General features: G+C 51.6%; 1 protein-coding gene across 1 annotated transcript in view; it reads left to right on the top strand.

The window, feature by feature from the left end:
• Positions 1 to 21309, top strand: part of NLGN2 (neuroligin 2) — a 37547-nt gene extending 16238 nt beyond the window's left edge. Inside the window, exons 3-6 of the mRNA XM_063138573.1 lie at positions 9004 to 9153; positions 11279 to 11464; positions 12720 to 13509; positions 20380 to 21309. Of these exons, the coding sequence (XP_062994643.1) occupies positions 9004 to 9153; positions 11279 to 11464; positions 12720 to 13509; positions 20380 to 21199 (1946 nt within the window). The 3' untranslated portion in view covers positions 21200 to 21309. The remainder of the gene's footprint in view (positions 1 to 9003; positions 9154 to 11278; positions 11465 to 12719; positions 13510 to 20379) is intronic.
• The last annotated feature ends 720 nt before the right edge of the window (positions 21310 to 22029 follow it).

Raw genomic sequence — 22029 nt, 5'->3', positions numbered from 1 at the left:
CGCCGTTCTCTGAAATTTGACATCATGGGGGAACTGCGGTTAGTTTAAAAGTGAGTGAAAGATTCCGATCTTATCAATATATTCATGTTCATAGGGAGGATACCTGCTTTCTTGTAATGCCCAAACTGGCCCAAAGACAGACTTCTTTCTAATTTTATTTATTTATTTATTTATTTAAAATTGTTTTTAGGCCGGTTTGGGCATAATGGAACCCTCTCAAGGCAGTGTACAAGATAAAAACAATACAAAACTATGTAAATCAACCGCAGTAGGAAATCAATCAATCAATATTCTACACAAACACTATTTTGAAAAATCACCAATAAAACCATGGACTATGGAAAGGCCAGTGAAAACAGGAGGGTCTTCAGAGCCTTCCTGTAGGCCTCCAGAGAAGGTGCCTGACAAATCCCAGATGGAAAACCGATTCCAGAGGTATGGAGCCACCACCAAGAAGGCCCTCTCATAGAATCATAGAACAGCTGAGTTGGAAGGGGCCTACAAGGCCATCGAGTCCAACCCCCTGCTCAATGCAGGAATCCACCCTAAAGCATCCCTGACAGATGGTTGTCCAGCTGCCTCTTGAAGGCCTCTAGTGTGGGAGAGCCCACAACCTCCCTAGGTCACTGGTTCCATTGTCGTACTGCTCTAACAGTCAGGAAGTTTTTCCTGATGTCCAGCCGGAATCTGGCTTCCTGTAACTTTGAGCCCATGATTCCGTGTCCTGCACTCTGGGAGGATCGAGAAGAGATCCTGGCCCTCCTCTGGGTGACAACCTTTTAAGTATTTGAAGAGTGCTATCATGTCTCCTCTCAATCTTCTCTTCTCCAGGCTCTCCTTTGCCCTCACTAGCCTGCTCTTTGCAATAGGCAGGTGAGGAAGGACTCTACTGTTGGTCTCAGAGTCTGGGCAGGATGGTATGGGAGAAGGCAGTCCTCAGGTAACACTGCCACCTCTACAAGTCTCACCTGGTCTGCACATGGCCAAATGAGGTGGTTTGAATTCTGAGAAGGAAAAATTCAAACACTTTTTGAAATACCCTCTCCTAGAATTTCTATTTAAAACGAAACTCCCTCTAGGATTTAATAGTCTAAGGCAGTGGTTCCCAAACTTTTTCAGGTCACCGCACCCTTGGTTCCACAAACTCATGCCCAGTGCCCCCTACCCTACCCTATAAAAATCATTATTCAGAATAGCTGTTTTCAACGACCCACTAAGGAAGATAACAATAAAATTCAAAACAGTAACAATTAATTGAATAATTATTCAAAATCCAAAGCACCCGCTGCAGGCTTGCCGAAGGAGGGAGGGAGGAAAAAGAGAGCGAACGCCTCTGTTTTGCAGCTGGCGGGGCGCGGCACACCAAGCAGGGTATGTCTCTTCATTAGCGTTTTGGTGCTTTTGAAACATTTCAATTCACCATTAAAAGGACTCTTCTTAAACGGTATTAATACATGTGTGGATTCTTCCGCTATATGGCTTGGGACCAAACTACCTTCTCCCATAAAAATGTCCCTGGGTTTTAAGACCTTCTGGAGAGGCGCTTCTCGGAAAAGACCACCTCGAGCGCCCCCCTGCCGCCCCTTTGTCTCTTAACGCCCCCTATGCAATCCCACCGCCCCCAAGGGGGCAATACTGCCCACTTTGGGAACCACTGGTCTAAGGGCTCATCTACACCAAGCAGGATATTCCACTATGAAAGCGGTATATAAAAGGCTGGAGCCACACGATGGCTTTATAGCGGTATTGACAACGCTATATCCTGCTTGGTGTGGCTCCTGCCTTTTATATACCGCTTTCATAGTGGAATGTCCTGCTTGGTGTAGATGAGCCGTAAGTAGAAAACTAGCAGAAGAGAGACCAGGCCAGGCCCCATCTTTTTCTCTTGATATACTAGATTTCTACTGGCAGTGAATCCTGTCACCTGCACTGTGGGGAAGCATGAAATAATCCAGTCCCCAGGATTCTTTCTATCCCTTCATTCCGCTGACTCTGGAGAGCAGGTCTGAATTAAAGTGGAGATGGACTTAGAGCTCACCACGGCGTTAAATCCTGAAGTGCTTGTTACGTATGGTGTGCTCAAATCCGTTCCACCCTGCGGTGTCCCTCTCTGTCCGAGCAAGAGGGAACGTCCTCCCTAGAAAGAGGAGATTGGAAAGAGAGAATGGTAGAACTATTCACGTGAGGTACTGGTTCCTCTCTATTCGGCCCTGGTTAGGCCTCATCTAGAGTATTGCGTCCAGTTCTGGGCTCCACAATTCAAGAAGGACGCAGACAAGCTGGAGCGTGTTCAGAGGAGGGCAACCAGGAGGATCAGGGGTCTGGAAACAAAGCCCTATGAAGAGAGAGTGAAAGAACTGGGCATGTTTAGCCTGGAGAAGAGAAGTTGAGGGGAGACATGAGAGCACTTTTCAAATACTTAAAAGGTTGTCACACAGAGGAGGGCCAGGATCTCTTCTCGATCCTCCCAGAGTGCAGGACACGGAATAACGGGCTCAAGTTACAGGAAGTCAGATTCCAGCTGGACATCAGGAAAAACTTCCTGACTGTTAGAGCAGTACGACAATGGAATCAGTTACCTAGGGAGGTGGTGGGCTCTCCCACACTAGAGGCCTTCAAGAGGCAGCTGGACAAGCATCTGTCAGGGATGCTTTAAGGTGGATTCCTGCATTGAGCAGGGGGTTGGACTCGATGGCCTCAAAGGGCCCATCCAACTCTGCTATTCTATGATTCTATGACATTAAATCCCTGAACAGGATCCAAATTGTATGCCAAAGATTTGAGGCTGTAGTGTAACCTTGGGCACAACAAATAGCGTAAATTTACAGAAGCCTTTTCCAGAGTTTTAAGTCAACCCATTTAAAGCAATTCCTTTAGGAATCCCTTAATACCTGCATTCCCCCCCCCCCACTTATGAATTTTCTTCCTCTTCTGCTGCTTTAGGGAGATGGATTGTTGGTTTTATTTATTAATATATTTATATCCCGCCCTTCAAATCAAATTCTTTTTTTCAGGGCAGCTTACACAATATTTGGTTAAAAATAGCACCATAAAATAGAAGAATCGACCATAAACAAATAAAACAGAAGAGGATGCCGCAGGAAAAGCGGTTTGGGTTCAGAGCTAAACTGTATTTTAAAGTCTGCGAAGATTAAAAAAAAAAGGGTCTTTTCCTGGCACCAGAGTGAAAACAATGTAGGTGCCAGCCGAGCTGCCCCATAGCATGCCATGGGTGGGGCGCCCCCACCAAGAAGGTTCTCTCCGTGGTCGCCCCCCTTTGCACCAAGTTGGGGTGTGTGCATTTGGAGAAGAGCTTCTAACCAGGAGTAGGAAACCAGATGCCTCCAGATGTTTTGCACGACATGTCCCATGACTGGGCCTATGGGAGTTGTAGTCCAAAACATCTAGAGCACACCATGTTGGCTAGCCCTGCTTCAATGTTCAGGCAGGCTAAGGCGGAGGTAAGCATTGGCTGACATTCCGGGACGCCTCGAGGTTCCTTGAACACATAGCGGTGATGGGGGGCAGGTTTGTTGATTGGTTGCTGGGGTCTTCGGTCCCAATCGAAGTGAGGGTGGACAAGCATTCTTGGCAGAAATGTCATCCAGCCCTCTGGTTCTTCTGCTACAACAAGCCTTCTCCAACCTGGTTGTCCTCCTGATGTGTCGGTCTGCAACTCCTGTAATTCTTACCAGCATGGCCTACAATGGGAGCTCCCGCCCCACACATAGAATCATAGAATAGTAGAGTTGGAAGGGGCCTACAAGGCCATCGAGTCCAACCCCCTGCTCAATGCAGGAATCCACCCTACAGCATACTTGACAGATGGTTGTCCAGCTGCCTCTTGAAGGCCTCTAGGGTGGGAGAGCCCACGACCTCCGTAGGTTACTGGTTCCATTGTCGTACTGCTCTAACAGTCAGGAAGTTTTTCCTGATGTCCAGCTGGAATCCGGCTTCCTTTAACTTGAGCCCGTTATTCCGTGTCCTGCACTCCAGGAGGATCGAAAAGAGATCCTGGCCCTCCTCTGTGTGACAACCTTTTAAGCATTTGAAGAGTGCTCTCATGTCTCCCCTCCATCTTCTCTTCTCCAGGCTAAACATGCCCAGTTCTTTCAGTCTCTCTTCATAGGGCTTTGTTCCCAGACCCCTGATCATCCTGGTTGCCCTCCTCCAGGAACATAAGTGGAACATGCTCCAGCTTGTCTGCGTCCTTCTTGAAGTGTGGTGCCCAGAACTGGACGCAATACTCTAGAAGAAAACTAGGGTGGGGAAAGCTTGCCCTACAATGTTCAGCTTTGGGGAATTGGTGAGCTTGTTCTAAGGTGGGGACTTAACGCACCCCAGGGTGGCGGTGAGACCCAGACTGGCCCTGTTTGAACCAAGGCTTCCCTGTAGAACATGTCCCAGAATGCTCTCGCCAGGCCCTGTGGTTCCAGGCCAAGGTGTCCTCAGCAGAGGAGTTGCTGCAGGAAAGGTTTCTCGAAGGCAGGAAGTCCCCTGCCTTGGGAGAGCGCGTGTTGATTGCGGCCACAGTGTGTGTAATGGAGCCGTGTAAGTAAGTGGAAACTCTCCACTGTGTTCCTTTCCTGGCTGCTGATTTTGTTCTGTCTCGTCCCTCCTGGGAAACCTCTTACAGACCGCTGGGCCATTGAGTGTCCTTCTCAAACGCCCATGAGAGGCCCAGGGCTCACAGCCATCTCGTGACAGAACACGAGAACTCGGAGCCATCCAGCGGAGCTGGGATGGCAGCTGGTTTAGGACAAGGAAAGGGACGATTTCTTCACCCATCCCAGAATTCATTGCCATAAAATGGGGCGGTGCACAATGACTTCGATGGCTTTAAAAGTATATATAGGGCTAGAAGGAACCTCTTATATGCCTAGAGAAACTCTTGCCTTGGAATATTAATTGGTGTTGAGAAATACGGTGGGAAGGGCCTCTTGCCTTCGTGTCCTGTTCGGGGGCTTCTCAGAATCATCTCTTTGGCCACTGGGGAGGAGCTTCCGGCCTCCTCTGAAATGCAAAAGAAATCAAATGCACAGGTATAGGATGGGGAATGACTGACTTGGCAATAGTATGTGTGAAAAGGGTCTTGGAGTTGTAGTCCAAGAGCTGCATATGAGTCAGCAGTGTGATGTGCCTGCAGAAGAGGCGAATGCAATCTTAAGTTGCATCATCATCATCATTTTCTGGTCACCACACCTAAAAGAAGATATTATAGAGCTGGAAAAAAATGCAGGAAAGGGCAACTAAAATGGTTAAGGGGCTAGAGCGTCTCACCTAGGAGGGTAGGGTAAAATAGCTGGGATTGTTTAGCTTGAAAAAGGAGGCTGAGGGGGGGAATCCTAGATCACAGAATAGCAGAGTTGGAAGGGGCCTACAAGGCCATCGAGTCCAACCCCCTGCTCAATGCAGGAATCCACCCTAAAGCATCCCTGACAGAGGGTTGTCCAGCTGCCTCTTGAAGGCCTCTAGGGTGGGAGGGCCCACGGCCTCCCTAGGTCACTGGTTCCATTGTCGTACTGCTCTAACAGTCAGGAAGTTTTTCCTGATGTCCAGCTGGAATCTGGCTTCCTGTAACTTGAGCCCGTTATTCCGTGTCCTGCACTCTGGGAGGATCGAGAAGAGATCCTGGCCCTCCTCTGGGTGACAACCTTTTAAGTATTTGAAGAGTGCTAGCATGTCTCCCCTCAATCTTCTCTTCTCCAGGCTAAACATGCCCATTAGTCCGTGTCCTGTACTCTGGGAGGATCGAGAGTGATAGAGACTTGACAGAGGAGTACAACATGATGCCTGGTGTGAAGAATGTAGATGATCAAGACATTTTTCTCCCTCTCTCAAAGTACTAGAACCCAGTGGGGTCATCCTATGAGGCTGATTGGTGGGAGATTTATGACAGACCGAAGGAAGTCCTTCACACACCACATAGTTAAAGTATGGAATTCACTACCACAATATGTACTGATGGCCCCTAATTTGGATGACTTTCCATGGGTGCTGAATAAATTCCTGGAGGAGAAGACTCTCAATGGCTACTAGTCCTTATGGCTATGTACTACCTCCAGTATCCGAGGCAGTAAGCCTATATGCACCCATTGCTGGGGAACATGGGTGGGAGGGTGCTGTTGCACCCGTGCCTTGCTTGTGGGATCCTGGTCAACAGCTGGTCAGCTACTATGTGAACAGAGTCCTGGACTAGATGGACCCTTGGTCTGATCCAGCATCAGGGCTCTTTTTATATTCTTCTTCTATTTATTTCATTTCTATGCCTCTCCATAGCCAAAGCTGTCTGGGCAGTTTACAACAATTGATAAAAACACAAACTAGAAGTATAGTTTCTAAATCACGGGAAGTAATAGTTCCACTCTGCTCTGCGCTGGTCGGACCTCACTTTGATCTTGTGTCCAGTTCAGGACACCACACTTTAAGACGGATTCAGATAAATTGGGACAAGTTTAGAGAAGAGCAACAAAGTTGACCAGCAGATTAGAAACTTTCAGTCCATTGAGGAAAGATGGAAGGAACAGGGGTACATTTAGCCTTGAGAACTGAGTGGGGAAGGGATAGCACTTTATTGAAGGGGTTGTCACACAGAAGAGGGTCACAACCTGTTCCCTAATGTCCGAGATCGTGGGCCTAAGTTACAAAAGGCAGATTTGGGTAGAACATCAGGGGGAAAAACTTTCTAACAGAGCAGTTAGACTATGAAACCAATTGCCTGGAAAGGTAGTGGGCTCTCTGACCCTGAGGTATTCAAGCAGAGACTGCACAGCCATTGGCCAAAGATGCTTTAAATTGGATCCCTGGACTGAACAGAGAGTGGACTTGATAGGCTCAATGTCCCCTTCCAGTTCTATGAGCCTTATGTTCTTATAGCACGTCATGTCAAGTTAATTCAAACTAGAGCACTGCGGGAATATCCGTAGTTAAAAGTCTACTCTGTAGATGACACCCAAAGAAGACTCGTGTGTCCTTGCATGGTTTTAATGTACTCTTTCCGAGGGACCTTCTCGGGAGGTTGCACCGGACCTGGCAGAAAGAGTTCAGGAGCATGTGCAAAAGAAGTCAGGAAGCAAGATTCAGTGAGCAGTCGCGGCTTGAGAGGGTCCGGGAGCATCCTAGCATTTGAGTGTGCAAGGAGCGTGCAAGACGTGTAAGGCAGGCAAGGAGCATGGGGAGGACACCAAGGCTTCTTGAGTCTGTGACCTGGGAGCGTTGGTTTGATGTTTAGCAGCAAGGACCTCACAGGGTTAGAGTTAGTGCACCAACACCACCCGCTCTTCACAGTGCCCCATCCTTGACCGTCTGCCGCTCTCCTTCCTTTGAGTCTGTCCAAAATCTGTACAGCTGTAGGCACTTAAGAAACTTCATCCTTCCCCAACCAGGTGCCCTCCAGATGTGTGGGACTACAACTGCCGTCATGCACAGCCAGATGTAGTCCCACACATCTGGAGGGCGCCTGGTTGGGGAAGGCTGTAACAATCATTTGAACAATGGAAAGACAAGGCATGACACCAACGCAGGCCCCGGTGATGGTGCCAGCGGCTGTACCAGTGTCTCATTTTGTCATGCAAAGTGTGCGAGGTGAATGCCGTGGGGGATGAATGTGTGCCGCGAGGCCCAGCAAGGAGGGAGCGGTGAGGCCTGCGAAGCTCTGTGCAACCCAACGTGAGCCATTTGAGGAACAAATCATGTGGGGTGCGCTTATTCTGCAACTGGACAAATGGGGAGGGGGGGAACAGCGTGCATGTGGACGAGGGCCCGGCTAGTGGGAGAGGGGTCTTCCGAAGGCTCAGGAGTTCCTCATGACGATGCGCCTGAAGTTAGGCGAGAGTGGTGCGCGGCCCTGCATGGGTGCACAAATTGGAATATGCGTCCCCTCACTCGCTCAGGTGCCTTGTGCATTCCTTGCCTCGGCCCTGCCCTCTTCCCCCATCTGTTCCCCTCAGGAAAGGCAGAGGGAGGGGCCGGGTGGAAACTGCTAATTAAGACCTTGGTGCGTCTAATTAACGCTCTCCCCTTGCAGAGAATTAATTAGGCTCCAGGTTGCCATGGAAATGAGATGTGACCTAGAAATGGAAGCCGGGGTTTGAGGCGAGGGGCTGTCATGTGCGTTTCCCCGGGGAGGGAGGTGTTTTTCCTGTGCAGGGGGTATGTGATGGGCGTCAACCTGCCAAAGTCCTTTGATCTCTGACCACCTTTTGGCTCGTGGAAAGAAACCAAACCCAAACTCCACCGAAATCCAAAACGGCCCAGAAACTTCTAAAGCTTGTTGCACCTTCCATATACTAACCCTCTGACCTTTAACTGCCCGGCCACCGTAGCAGATGCAAAGTCCGCTGGCTTTCCGATCTCCTGGCTTCCGTTAACCTCTGATCCCTCTCATCTACTGACCGCCTGGCCTTATCGCTGGGACCTCTGAGCCCGTCCTTGGGCTTCCGGGTCTGCTGCTCTTTCCCCCCCTTTAACTCTCTCATGCTTGGCTTCCAAATTGCCCGGTTGAAGTTCCTCAACAGGGCATCTCCCACTCCCCACCTGAGCACCCCCCGCCCATCCTGGCATCTTATGAACTGCAGACCCATCACCAACTGACGTACCATCCTCATGGCTTCTGTAGTCCCAACGATTCCAGTGGCCCCTTTGAACATCGACTCCTCCAACCCCAAGCTCCTGATACTCGCTTTGGTTTTTACATGACCCAACTCCCACGCATCTCGATACTTATTTTGAGGAGCTTCAGGGTTGGGTTGAACGTTCACCCCTTCGACCACATGGCCTGCAGACCTCTTTCCTTTCGGAATCCTCCCTCCCCTTCTATGGCAACTGCCCACCCCTCCACAACTATCGATGCCTGTTATGTATGGACAGTACAGAGGAGCAGGTATTTCTGTCAGGGCGGGTGGGGAAAACCACGGATCTTTCTTCAGGAGAGGAATCAGAAAATGGGGACTGGGTTCCCCTCCCCTGCCTCACACTGCCTGTCTCTCCCTTCTCATCTCACAGATATCCGGGACAGTGGGAAAAAGCCCGTGATGCTTTTCATCCATGGCGGATCCTACATGGAGGGGACCGGGAACATGTTCGACGGCAGCGTCTTGGCTGCGTACGGCAACGTGATTGTCGTCACCATGAACTACCGGCTCGGCGTACTGGGTATGGGTGTGTGTGTTCCAGCCCTGCCCCACTGTCTTTTTGTGGTGGTCGTAGAATCATAGAATAGCAGAGTTGGAAGGGGCCTACAAGGCCATCGAGTCCAACCCCTTGCTCAATGCAGGAATCCACCCTAAAGCATCCCTGACAGATGCTTGTCCAGCTGCCTCTTGAAGGCCTCGAGTGTGGGAGAGCCCACAACCTCCCTAGGTCAAGGGTTCCATTGCTGTACTGCTCTAACAGTCAGGAAGTTTTTCCTGATGTCCAGCTGGGATCTGGCTTCCTGTAACTTGAGCCCGTTATTCGGTGTCCTGCACTCTGGGATGATCGAGAAGAGATCCTGGCCCTCCTCTGTGTGACAACCTTTTGAGTATAAGTATTTTAAGTATTAAGGTGGTGCGGGATACCTGTAAGTCACAACTCCTTGTTTTCTCACGTCACTCCCTGTTCCTCTGCACTAGAGCAATCGTGTGTGTGTGTGTGTGTGTGTGTGTGTGTGTGTGTGTGTGTGGTGGGCAAGAGATTGTTTCAGATGTTACGACATCCCTTGGGTGAAATACCTCCCATGCCCCCCCCCTTGGTGAGGCCACCTTCTAGCCGTCTTTGCAACCAGCCACTGTTATTGCTCCTCCTGCTTGTCCCTTGCTTGCCAGGCAGATGGCCAGTGAGTAAGTCGGCCGTGGTATCTTCTACTACCCCTCTGATCACCACCACGATCTGGGGCAGAATGAGAGGCAGGTGAACAAGTAGGCGGCAGTGGGAAAGAGGAGGAGCAGCAGGTCCAGGGGGCTATTGCCAGCAGGCCGAATTGGGGTCTGGGCCCTCAGCAGGTGCTCCGTCATGCCTACCCTGGACGCCAGGACTCAGCCACTTTTAGAAGCTCATGTTTGCAGATTTTAATGATCCCCATATTCCAGGCAGCTGTGAAAACCTCTCCAGCTGCCTTCCGTTTTTCTGCACGCCCCCCCCCCCTTGCAAACATGTATTCTGAAAATCAGCAAACACCCTCACGGCGCCATATTTTGGAAGGCATGCGTTTGCAGAATCCTAGGGGGAGTTTTCGGGGGGTGATCTTTGGCTCATTCAGTGTCCAACCTTGCGTGCAGTGAACCGGTTTCCTGTCCATATTCGCCGAGACAACGGTATTCCCTTAAACACATTTCTTTCTGCACTGATAACGCAACGAATTGGTGCAGCTTTTTAGGACGCGGCTACACGCATGCGCTCGTGCACGAACACGCGGAAGGGCAGTTACAAAAGCACTGCTGAGTGTGGAAGTCAACCCTTTGGATGTTGGGGGATTCTGACGTAGAACAGGAGCCGGGACTTCTGAGATTCAAGGCGCCGGCTGAATCTGCATTGGGCCATGGTTCAAGCACACACACACCCCACCGCACCCCCTCGCTTTGTTCCCCCTATGGGTGTGAAATTTACCCAGGCGCAGCCAAAATTAATATTTCATTAAAAAGCTTTTAATAATTAACGGCAAGGCCTCGTTATCTCCAGCAAAAGGGCCCCAGGACGGAGTGATGATTAATTTTAAAGGAGATTGGTCATGTGTAGACGCAGTCTTTAGCAGAGGCAAAAGAAGTGCCTTCCGATCGATCACTTTCCTGAGCTTCTTTTGAAATGGACGCAGAACAGTGGCTCGTCCTTGGAAATTAGCACTTTGGGCCGTATGCCTCATTAGTGTGGGGAGCGACTGGTTAGCAGAATTAGGCCTTTCCCATCCACTTCTTCCAGTCAGTGTCCAGGCCATCCTTACATCTGCCAAGGGTCGTGCCTTCTGAGCGATTCCATCTTTGTCTCAAGCCTGTACAAATGTGAGACCCATTTCCTCCGGGGGCTCGATAGAGTTGGGGCCTGAGCATTTTCCAGAATGGCTGTGGGCTGGTTATTGTTCAATGGCTGCTGACCCCCAGGGTTGAGGTAATTTTAGCTCATTGTAACTTCCTGTATTTGCAAGTATATCGAAGTTTAAAGATTGACGTTTGAGGATTCCTTCCCCCCTAAATAAATAAACTCATTCTAATTCTAGATCGATCACTCAGCTCCGATGGCTCACCTCCATCTTTCCGTCCCCTCCTCGCTCTTCTTGACAATCCTTCTCTCTGCTTTTCCTTGGCAGGTTTCATGAGCACAGGCGACCAGTCAGCCAAGGGAAATTACGGCCTGCTTGACCAGATTCAGGCCTTGCGGTGGCTGAACGAGAACATTGGCCATTTTGGGGGAGACCCCGAGCGGATCACCATCTTCGGCTCGGGAGCGGGGGCCTCGTGCGTCAACCTTCTCATCCTATCACACCACTCGGAAGGTAATGGCTTCCTGGGCTGGAATTGGCACTCTCTAGAGCAGCCTTCCTCAACCTGGGGCGCTCCAGATGTGTTGGACTACAACTCCCTGGCTGGGGCATTCTGGGAGAATCAGTCCAACACATCTGAAGCGCTCCAGGTTGAGGAAGGCTGCTCTAGAGGGCTGTGTGAAAACTCAGTGCCTTGATTATTTATTTATATTTGTTTGTGGGTGGCATTTTCATCTCGCCCTTCATCCCCAAAGGCTAACAGATACAAAGCTAAGAAATCATAGAATCATAGAATAGCAGAGTTGGAAGGGGCCTACAAGGCCATCGAGTCCACCCCCCTGCTCAATGCAGGAATCCACCCTAAAGCATCCCTGACAGATGGTTGTCCAGCTGCCTCTTGAAGGCCTCTAGTGTGGGGGAGCCCACAACCTCCCTAGGTCACTGGTTCCATTGTCGTACTGCTCTAACAGTCAGGAAGCTTTTCCTGATGTCCAGCTTACCCTGCGTTGTAGTGAACCGCCCAGAGAGCTCCGGCTATTGGGCGGTATAGAAATTAAATAAATAAATAAATAAATAACAGGAAGTTTTTCCTGATGTCCAGCTGGAATCAGGCTTCCTTTAACCTGAGCCCGTTATTCTGTGTCCCGCACTCTGCAAGCTTACAATCTAAAAGACACCAACACAAAAGGAAAGGGGATTGGGAGGGAGGAGGGAAAAAAACAAATCCAGGCATTTACCTTTTGGGAGGTTGGCAGTTCCCTCCCATGTTCACTTCTGTACTTGCATTACGTCGGCATTATAGCATTTGCCCTCCACTTCATTTTGTACCCTTGTCTTTCAGGGGAGAGGGGCTGTCATAGTTCAGCGGTAGATTCCCTGCTTTGCCTGCCGAAGGTCCCAATTCCAGTCCTTGGCATCTCCAGTTAAAAGGATTAGGTAGCAAGTGATGGAGAAGATCCACCTCTGCTTAAGATCCTAGTGAGCCACTGGCAGTCAAAGTAGGCAATTCCTGCATTGAGCAGGGGGTTGGACTCGATGGCCTTGTAGGCCCCTTCCAACTCTGCTATTCTATGATTCTATGAAAACTGGGCTTAGATGGACAAATAGTCTGACCTCTGTTCCCAGGAGGGGCTGTACCACATTCCCCCACCTTGAGTTATGGGAAGTACATCCCCTCTACATCCGAACCTCTTATTCCCCCCCCCCCCCCATCGGCCTTCTCCCCACGTCTTGATCACTGAGTGTCCTTTTCCTTCCCCTCCAATAGGCCTGTTCCAGAAAGCCATCGCTCAGAGCGGCACGGCCATTTCTAGTTGGTCGGTCAATTACCAGCCCCTCAAATACACCCGCATGCTGGCCTCCAAGGTCGGCTGCGACCACATGGACACGAGCAATACGGTGGAGTGCTTACGCCGCAAGCCCTACCGGGAGCTGGTTGACCAAGACATCCAGCCGGCACGCTACCATATCGCTTTTGGGCCCGTGGTGGACGGCGACGTGGTCCCGGATGATCCGGAGATCCTGATGCAGCAGGGCGAGTTCCTCAACTATGACATCCTCATTGGCGTCAACCAGGGAGAGGGGCTGAAATTTGTGGAGGACTCCATGGAGAATGAAGATGGCATCTCGGCCAGCTACTTCGACTTCACCATTTCCAACTTCGTCGACAACCTGTACGGCTACCCGGAAGGGAAAGATATCTTACGGGAGACCATCAAGTTCATGTACACAGACTGGGCCGACCGGGACAACGGTGAGATGCGCCGGAAGACCCTCCTGGCTCTCTTCACCGACCACCAGTGGGTCGCCCCCGCTGTAGCCACCGCCAAGCTCCACGCCGAGTACCAGTCGCCCGTGTACTTTTACACCTTCTACCACCACTGCCAGACTGACACTCGGCCCGAGTGGGCTGACGCGGCCCACGGGGATGAGATCCCCTACGTCTTTGGGGTGCCCATGATCGGTGCCACGGACCTCTTTCCCTGCAATTTCTCCAAGAATGATGTCATGCTGAGCGCCGTCGTCATGACCTACTGGACCAATTTTGCCAAGACAGGGTGAGCTGATGAGTGCCGAGTGGGGGAAAAATGGCAAGCGTGGATGTGGGGCAGGATGGCAAATGGTCGGATCTTAGAATTGGAAGGGGCCATTGTGGGCCTTGAGCCCAGGAATCCAATTTAAAGCATCCTTGGCAAATGGCTATCCGATCTCTGCTTAGGTACCTCCAGGGACAGGAAGCCCACCACTTTTCTAGGCAAATGGTCCCATGGTCTGACTGCCCTGACCACTAGGAAGTTCTTCCTGACATTCAACCAAAATCTGCTTTCCTGTAACTTAAGCCTGTTAGTTCATATCCCACAATGGCAGAGAACACTTTGTGTCCCTCTTCCGCATGAAAACCCTCGAGGTACTCAAAAAGTGCTTTAATAGAATCATAGAATAGCAGAGTTGGAAGGGGCCTACAAGGCCATCGAGTCCAACCCCTGCTCAATGCAGGAATCCACCCTAAAGCATCCCTGACAGATGGTTGTCCAGCTGCCTCTTGGATGCCTCTAGTGTGGGAGAGCCCACCACCTCCCTAGGTCACTGGTTCCATTGTCGTAATGCTCTAACAGTCAGGAAGTTTTTCCTGATGTCCAGCTGGAATCTGGCTTCCTTTAACTTGAGCCCGTTATTCCGTGTCCTGCACTCTGGGAGGATCGAGAAGAGATCCTGGCCCTCCTCTGTGTGACAACCTTTTAAGTCCTTGAAGAGTGCTATCATGTCTCCCCTCAATTTCCTCTTCTCCAGGCTAAACCTGCCCAGTTCTTTCAGTCTCTCTTCATAGGGCTTTGTTTCCAGACCCCTGATCATCCTGGTTGCCCTCCTTTCGTATCCTTCCCCCCCCCTCAGTCTTCTCTTCTCCAGGCTAAATAGACCCAGTTCCAAATTCCTCGGAGTATTTAGTTTCTCGTCCCCTGATCATCTTCGTTGTCCTTGCCTGAACTTGTCCCAATTTACCTGAATCCTCCTTAAAGTGTGGTGTCCAGAACTGGTCACAGTATTTGAGGTGAGGTCTGACCGGCAGAAGAGAGTGCAACTATTGCTTCCTGCGATTTAGAAGCTGTGCTTCTATCGCCGATGGTGCGGGTTAAGGGTCAGAAGGTCATTTAACAGCGGGTTGGAAGGAACTCCTACACGCGACAGAGATATCGTTGGACCGAGTAGTCTTTGTTGGATCATAAGAAATGGACCTGGTGAGAGAAGAATCGAGAAGCACTGTGTTTGCTGTGGGGTGGGGGGCGGGCTGCAGATGTCACTACGTTGACTAATTGTGAGATTAATAATGGACAATGGGGCACCAAGAGATGGACAAGGGAGGTTTGGAAGGTGTGGGGTTAGTCTGTGGAGGCTGGTGTTTAGGTGGTACGTGTGGTTGGATAAGTATTTTGGGCTCAAGTAGCTGAAAGTTCTTCTCAGGCCTAGCAAAAGTCTGGGACCTGGGGACTTGGGTTTCAGTCCAGGTGGACCAAAGCCGGGCCCTGGGCCATGCTCTGTAGCCGGAGGGGCTCAGTCAAAACTGAGCAGAGATAGCGAGGGATGGATTTTGATAACTCTGTTATATCTGTGGTTTGCAGATCGTTAGGTGCCTTTCATTCCATCATCCACTCACTGACAGAATTGGATTTTTGTACGAGAATTTCATTCCTGTTTGCATATGCGCATATGCGCAAATCCCTCCCCCAACAGTTAAAATATGGGCCACACATCTGTGGAATCTGTGACTCAGAAAAAGTGGTTCATTGTGGAATCTGCAGCTCCGATGGATAGAAATTCGAACTCGTTTGAATCTGTTGCGGATTTCTTCCACCATCTCTAAGCAGAAGTCAAGGTCTTCTGCTGTAGTAGAGGGTCAGGAGGCCCAGTCCAAGCCACCCAGAGGTCACAAGGCAGCAGGCCAGGGAAGGGCCTCACCCTAGAGGCATCTTGTTTGGATTGAGCAAGCTCTGAGACTTAGGCCTTTGCTAGACGAGGGGTTAGCCCGGTGCAAGGCCTGGGCTCGTCCCTGTGCATCCAGATGATGCACAGGGGATCCCGGGCTCAGGCAGGGGTCAAACCACCCTGGCCGTGGGGTAACCGGCACTCGTGAGTAGCCAGGAAAAGCGGCAGACGGTTCCACAGGCGCACTGCGGCCATCAGGGCAGGGTGGGGAGATGGGGGAACTGGAGCCAGGGGGGGATGGGGGGGAATCGAAGCCAGGGGGGGATGGGGGGGAATCGGAGCTGGGGGGGGGGGATGGGGAGGAATCAGAGCCGGGGGGGGAATGGGGGGGGAAACGGAAATCATGGGGGGGGGGAATGGAGCCAGGAGGAGATGGGGGGGAAATGGAGCCATGGGGAGGAGGGAGGATATCGGAGCCAGGGGGGAGTGAGGAACCCTTTTTTAAAAAAAAAACCCTTACCTTTATCGTTGCTGCGCTCCTGCGCACATGGCCCTTTAAAACTAAAAAAAAATGGCGGACACGATGGGTCCTTCCTGCAGCCCATTGCATCTTACATGCAGACAGGGGTGACAGCCTGCACTACTTGTAGCACGGGCTCGCCCCTCCTCCTGCATGGATTCCAAGGTAGATCTAGCAAAGCCCTAAGACTTTATAGGGCCTGGTGGACTGGGATTGGCTGTTGGCTGGTCAGCTGACAATATTTAAATAGGCTGGTACTGCAGCTCTAGAGGGCGCCATTCGTGGGTCAAGCTTGCAGCGGAAACAGGACACTGGAGGCACAGAAGGGGGAAAGCGCTGGAGCCCCGGTTCGAAACTCCACCCCGACCCGGCACCGTACGGAGAGTGTGAATGGAGGACAATAGTGGGGCTGGATTAGCAAGGCAGAAGGAGGAGGGAAAGGAAGAAGTCCATGTTGGGCGGTGGCGCAAAGGGGCATGGATCCAGGATTTGTGGCTCACAAAGAGATACGTGTAATACACAGATCAGGCCTTCCAGGTGAGGAGGGAATGGGCCGTCAGTGCAGTCAGGGTCAGAGGCCGGCAGAGTAATTGCGGCCTGCTCCTTTGGGGAAGGCCGGAGAACAAGAGCTCAGCCTGGTCAGACAGAGGAGCTGGAGGCTCATAGCTGCCTGCATCTGTTCCCTGGGTCACCTGGCCAGGTGCTGGGGGATTATGGGAGTGGTTGGACATTGCTTGGGTTCGATAATGGGCTGGATGAGGGTGAACAAGCAAAGGTTAAACCCGGTCAAGACGGAGGCGTTGTTGGTCAGCAGAAACCCTAACTCAGGGTTGGGATTCATCGTGTTCTGGAAGGAGTTGCGTTCCCTCTGAAGGCTCAGGTCCGAGGCTTGGGAGTCCTCCTTGTTCCTACACCCTGGACCTTCAGGCGGAGGCAAGAGTGCAATTGCACACGTACGCCCGGCACGCCACATGCGACGCCTCTTGAATCACCTGGCTGACAGTCATAGCTTGTGGTTATATCACGTTTGGACCACTGCAGCGCAGTCTACGTGGGCAACCCCTGAACCGGGTCAAGAAGTGTGGCTGTTAGGCTGGTAACCGGTGCGTGGGGTTGGGACCATGATGCACCTGTCCTGAAAGACTAGCAGTGGTTGCCAGTTGCTTCCTGGGCACAACTCAAGGCGCTGGTTTTAATCCTGAAATCCTGAACTTGCTCAGGTCCTGGCTGTCTCAGGGAGCGCCTGTCTCACCGTGAACCTGTCCAGCTATTAAGATCAACCAGTGTGGCGCTTGGAGGCACCGTCACTTGCCGAGCTCCGTTTTTCAGCCGTGCACGAAAGGAATTTCTCCTGAGTGGTCCCCAGACTATGGGATGTTTTGCCTCGACAGGCCCGGCTCCCTTGGCTTTTAGGAAGGGAGTAAAGATGCATTTATTTCATTTTAGCCTTTTAAAAATGTGCAGTTTAATGTTTTTTTAATGTTCTTGTTTTTGTTCTGTGATTTTAATGTTTTAAATTGTTGTTCTGAATTGCGGTACGCTGGCAGCTTTTTAGCAGAGAAGGGAATATATAAATACTAGTAAATCCAACCGATCTGGAGGGGCCCAAGTTGGAGAAAGCTGATCTACCTACACCTGTGAAAGTAATTCATTAAATGGCCTGATTTGCTCATAACGACAACCCAGAGTATGAGTTGCGTATGGGCTGTCGTTGAATCTTGGGTTGCTGTTGAATCATGGGGTTGGCATTATGTGTGAACCCTGCATTATGATTTTAAGTATGGATTGTTAGCCACGAAAAACCCAGGAAGAGAACCCATGCTTTCATAGAATCATAGAATAGCAGAGTTGGAAGGGGCCTACTGAGTCCAACCCCCTGCTCAATGCAGGATTCCACTCTAAAGCATCCCTGACAGATGGTTGTCCAGCTGCCTCTTGAAGGCCTCTTGTGTGGGAGAGCCCACAACCTCCCTACGTAACTGGTTCCATTGCTGTACTGCTCTAACAGTCAGGGAGTTTTTCCTGATGTCCAGCTGGAATCCGGCTTCCTTTAACTTGAGCCTGCTATTCCGTGTCCTGCACTCTGGGAGGATCGAGAAGAGATCCTGGCCCTCCTCTGTGTGATAACCTTTTAAGTATTTGAAGAGTGCTGTCATGTCTCCCCTCAATCTTCTCTTCTCCAGGCTCAACATGCCCAGTTCTTTCAGTCTCTCTTCATAGGGCTTTGTTTCCAGACCCCTGATCATCCTGGTTGCCCTCCTCTGAACACGCTCCAGCTTGTCTGCGTCCTTCTTGAATTGTGGAGCCCAGAACTGGACGCAATACTCTAGATGGGGCCTAACCAGGGCCGAATAGAGAGGAACCAGTACCTCACGCGTTTTGGAAGCTATACTTCTATTAATACAGCCCAAAATAGCATTTGCCTTTCTTGCAGCCATATCACACTGTTGGCTCGTATTCAGCTTGTGATCTACAACAATTCCAAGATATTTCTCTTTTGTAGTATTGCTGAGCCAAGTATCCCCCATCTTGTAACTGTGCATTTGGTTTCTATTTCCTAGATGTAGAACTTGGCATTTATCCCTATTAAATTTAATTCTGTTGTTTTCTGCCCAGCACTCCAGCCTATCAAGATCACTTTGAAGTTTGTTTCTGTCTTCCAGGGTATTAGCTATCCCACCCAATTTGGTGTCATCTGCAAATTTGATCAGCGTTCCCTGCACCTCCTCGTCCAAATCATTAATACAAATGTTGAAGAGCACTGGGCTCAGGACTAGGCCCTGCGGTACCCCACTCGTTGCCTCTCCCCAGTTTGAGAAGGTTCCATTGATATGTACTCTTTCAGTCTGATTTGTTGTTGGGGTGTTAATTCTGAGTTGTTTGTGCTTAACAACCCATAGTTAAACCATAGTGCAGAGTTCACATGGAACGACAACCATGATTCAGGCCATACTCAGCCCGAACTTTGGCTGTTGTTACGTGCGAACCAGGTCAGCGTGCGGAGAGGTGTAGGGTGGGAATTGGGATCATGTCTGCTGGCTCCTTTCTTCCATGCATTCCTGAACGCTAGTGGATACATTCCCGATTCCTCTGCCCCCTTCCCCCCACCTCGATGTTCATTTCTATACTTACTGCCTAAGTCTCCTGTGAATACTTATCCTAGAGGAAATTAGATCAAGGGGAAGAGGAAGAGGTTGACTGGAACTGAAGCTAAAATTCGCATAAACTCAACATTTGGCAACATTCCAGAATTCAAATTCTTAACGCCTCGGAAAATTGCTTTCAGAACCCAGCGCTGAGGGGGAACTTAAGCCTTAATGCTTCTGGATGGATTTCAAGGCAGTATATCTATCAAGTCTCTAAATTCAGTCGTTTTACACCCTGAGTTGTTCACCCATCACCCAGATATCCAAACACATCCAAAACTTGGTATGTTGACAAAAAAACAGAATCTGAATTATGGATTCAAATATAATTTTGTCAGCTGAGGTGAGGTAGGAAAGTTGACTGTGAAAATTTCAGCCCCCAAATTCGTTTCAGCTCAAATACTGACCGTCTGCAAACGTTACAACGCAGAGGAACTCAGAAAGGAGTTTGGTATGAATCGTTAATCTCCAAGGCGTTTTGGGTTAAACGTGAAGGAGGACTTCTGAGGTCATTTTAGATTCTGGACCTGATGGTCTCAAGGCAGGGTGTGTTCGTGGGTGGAGGTGGGCTCTTTTAGGAGGCAATATGCATCACTTTACTTACTCTAAAATTTGGTAAGGCCTCTCTTGGGGGCCTCTCTGGGCCCCAATGTCAGTGTGGATGGTGAATCTGCTTCAGGTTTCATTCAGAACTGGTCAGAACTGTAAAGGAGCTGCCACAATATTCCCCCTTCCAACTCTCATTGGCTTCTTTAGATCCGGTCTTCCTGACCCACCAAGGGCTTGTCCCACAAGGTGGCTCGTCAAGAAGGCCGTTTAGAAACACCCCCAAATAACACTAAAATATCAACAGGCCTATGTAGAATTCTAGAAGACCGTCTGAATGGACAGTGTAGGTCAGCTTCCCCCAGTCTCGTGTTCTTCAGATGTGTTGGATGGCAACTCCCACCATCCCCAGCCAGCAAGGCCAACATCTGGAAGGCGCCAGTTGGGAGAAGGGTTAAGATTGGTGTCGTGGCTAAAGTGCTGGACTGGGAGTTGGGAGATCTGGGTTCTAGTCCCCACTCGGTCATGGAAGCTCACTGGGGTGACTTTGGGCCAGCCACAGACTCTCAGCCCAACCCACCTCACAGGGTCGTTGTTGTGAGGCTAAAATGGGGAGGAGGAGGATTATGGGTCCTTGGAGGAAAAAAGGCGGGATATAAACGCAACCATAAAACCATTTCGGCCATGACTGAGCGACGCGGGTTCTCCGTTGACTTTGCCCCCCCCATCCGCGGCCAAGACGTGCCCTACTGTCTCTGACCCCCCCCCCCCCGTCTCTGTCTCCCTTCCCGCAGGGACCCGAATCAGCCCGTGCCGCAGGACACCAAGTTCATCCACACCAAACCCAACCGCTTTGAGGAGGTGGTGTGGACCAAGTTCAACACGAAAGACAAGCAGTACCTCCACATCGGCCTGAAGCCCCGAGTGCGAGACAACTACCGAGCCAACAAGGTGGCCTTCTGGCTGGAGCTGGTGCCCCACCTCCACAACCTCCACGAGCCCCCCTACACGTCCACCACCACCCGCGTCCCGCCGTACGTCACCCGCTGGCCCAGCACCCGCGTGGGGACCAGCACGACGCGCCGGCCCGCCTCCACCCTCCCTCCCGACGAAGACGACGTGGTCCGGCCCCAGCGCTACGTGCCCTTCCCGGGGGACTCGCGGGACTACTCCACTGAGCTCAGCGTCACGGTGGCTGTGGGCGCCTCCCTGCTCTTCCTCAACATCCTGGCCTTCGCCGCCCTCTACTACAAGCGGGACAAGCGGCACGAGCTGCGCGGCGGCCGGCGCCTGAGCCCGCAGCGCAGTGGTGCCAACGACCTGGTCCACGGCAGCCAGGAGGAGGAGATCATGTCGCTGCAGATCAAGCACTCGGAGCACGACGCCCACGACCTGGAGCCCCTCCGGCCGCACGAAATCCTCCGCCCCGCCTGCCCCCCCGACTACACGCTGGCCCTGCGCCGGGCGCCCGACGACGTCCCCCTGATGACTCCCAACACCATCACCATGATCCCCAGCACTATCACGGGTATGCAGGCTTTGCACCCTTTCAACACCTTCCCCACCGGACACAACAACACCCTCCCGCACCCGCACTCCACCACCCGCGTATAGTCGCCCTCCCCTCTGTCCCCTCGGCCGCCTGGCTGGGGTGGCCCCAATCCGCCCTGCGCAAAGAGGGAGGCATCTTTCCCGCCACGTGGACGGGTCTTTTATATGACATTGCGGGGGAGGGGAGGGAAGGCGACACCGGAGGGGACGGACGGAGACTCCCATGTGTGGCCTGGGGGCGGGGGGGTGTCTGGCGGTCCATTGCCCGGCTTGCTTTGGTCACGGAGCCCCCCCTCCGTCACCCCCCGTGGCAAGGGAAGGCACTGGAGGCCTGGGCAGCGCACGAAAGAGCCGTCCTTCTCTCGAGAAGCTCAGGCGGATGACCTGGGTGCTGGGAGCCCTTCACACGCGGGATTGGAGCCAGCGGAAGGCGTGTCGTGGGGCGCGCAGCCATCTCCTCCCTGAGTTTGGATGGGGGATGGAAAGCCAGGGTCCTCCCAAATGTGGTTTTGGTGCTCAGGACGCTGGAGGGAGAGAGAGAGGGGTGGGTGGGGAGTGGGGAGGGGGGCTTCCATGCTTCATTCGTCTTGTCCGGGTGGCGAAGTCAACCGTGTCCTTCCTAAGAATGGGATGGGGTTCAGGGCTGGCAAGGAAGGGCAGAGCGCCCCCGCTGCTTCCTGGGCACGGTCGGAAACAAAGGCCGCTCCTTTGCCGAAATGCCACTTGGAGCTGTTAACGAAAGGAGGAGGAATAGTATTCTGTGCTAGTCGGACGGATGTTGAAGAAGCCAGTAGTACTTAACTGGGCATCCAAGCTTTAGAGCCAGGGAGAGAGGAAGACGCCCGCGTCCGTTTGACTTCTCTCGATGGTGAAGACCCTTGCGTTCCCTCGGC

Source organism: Elgaria multicarinata, chromosome 11 (assembly GCF_023053635.1).
Source record: "Elgaria multicarinata webbii isolate HBS135686 ecotype San Diego chromosome 11, rElgMul1.1.pri, whole genome shotgun sequence".
Classification (NCBI taxonomy): Eukaryota; Metazoa; Chordata; class Lepidosauria; order Squamata; family Anguidae; genus Elgaria; species Elgaria multicarinata.
Note: the sequence above shows the minus strand (reverse complement) of the source record. Positions and strands in the feature narration are given on the sequence as shown.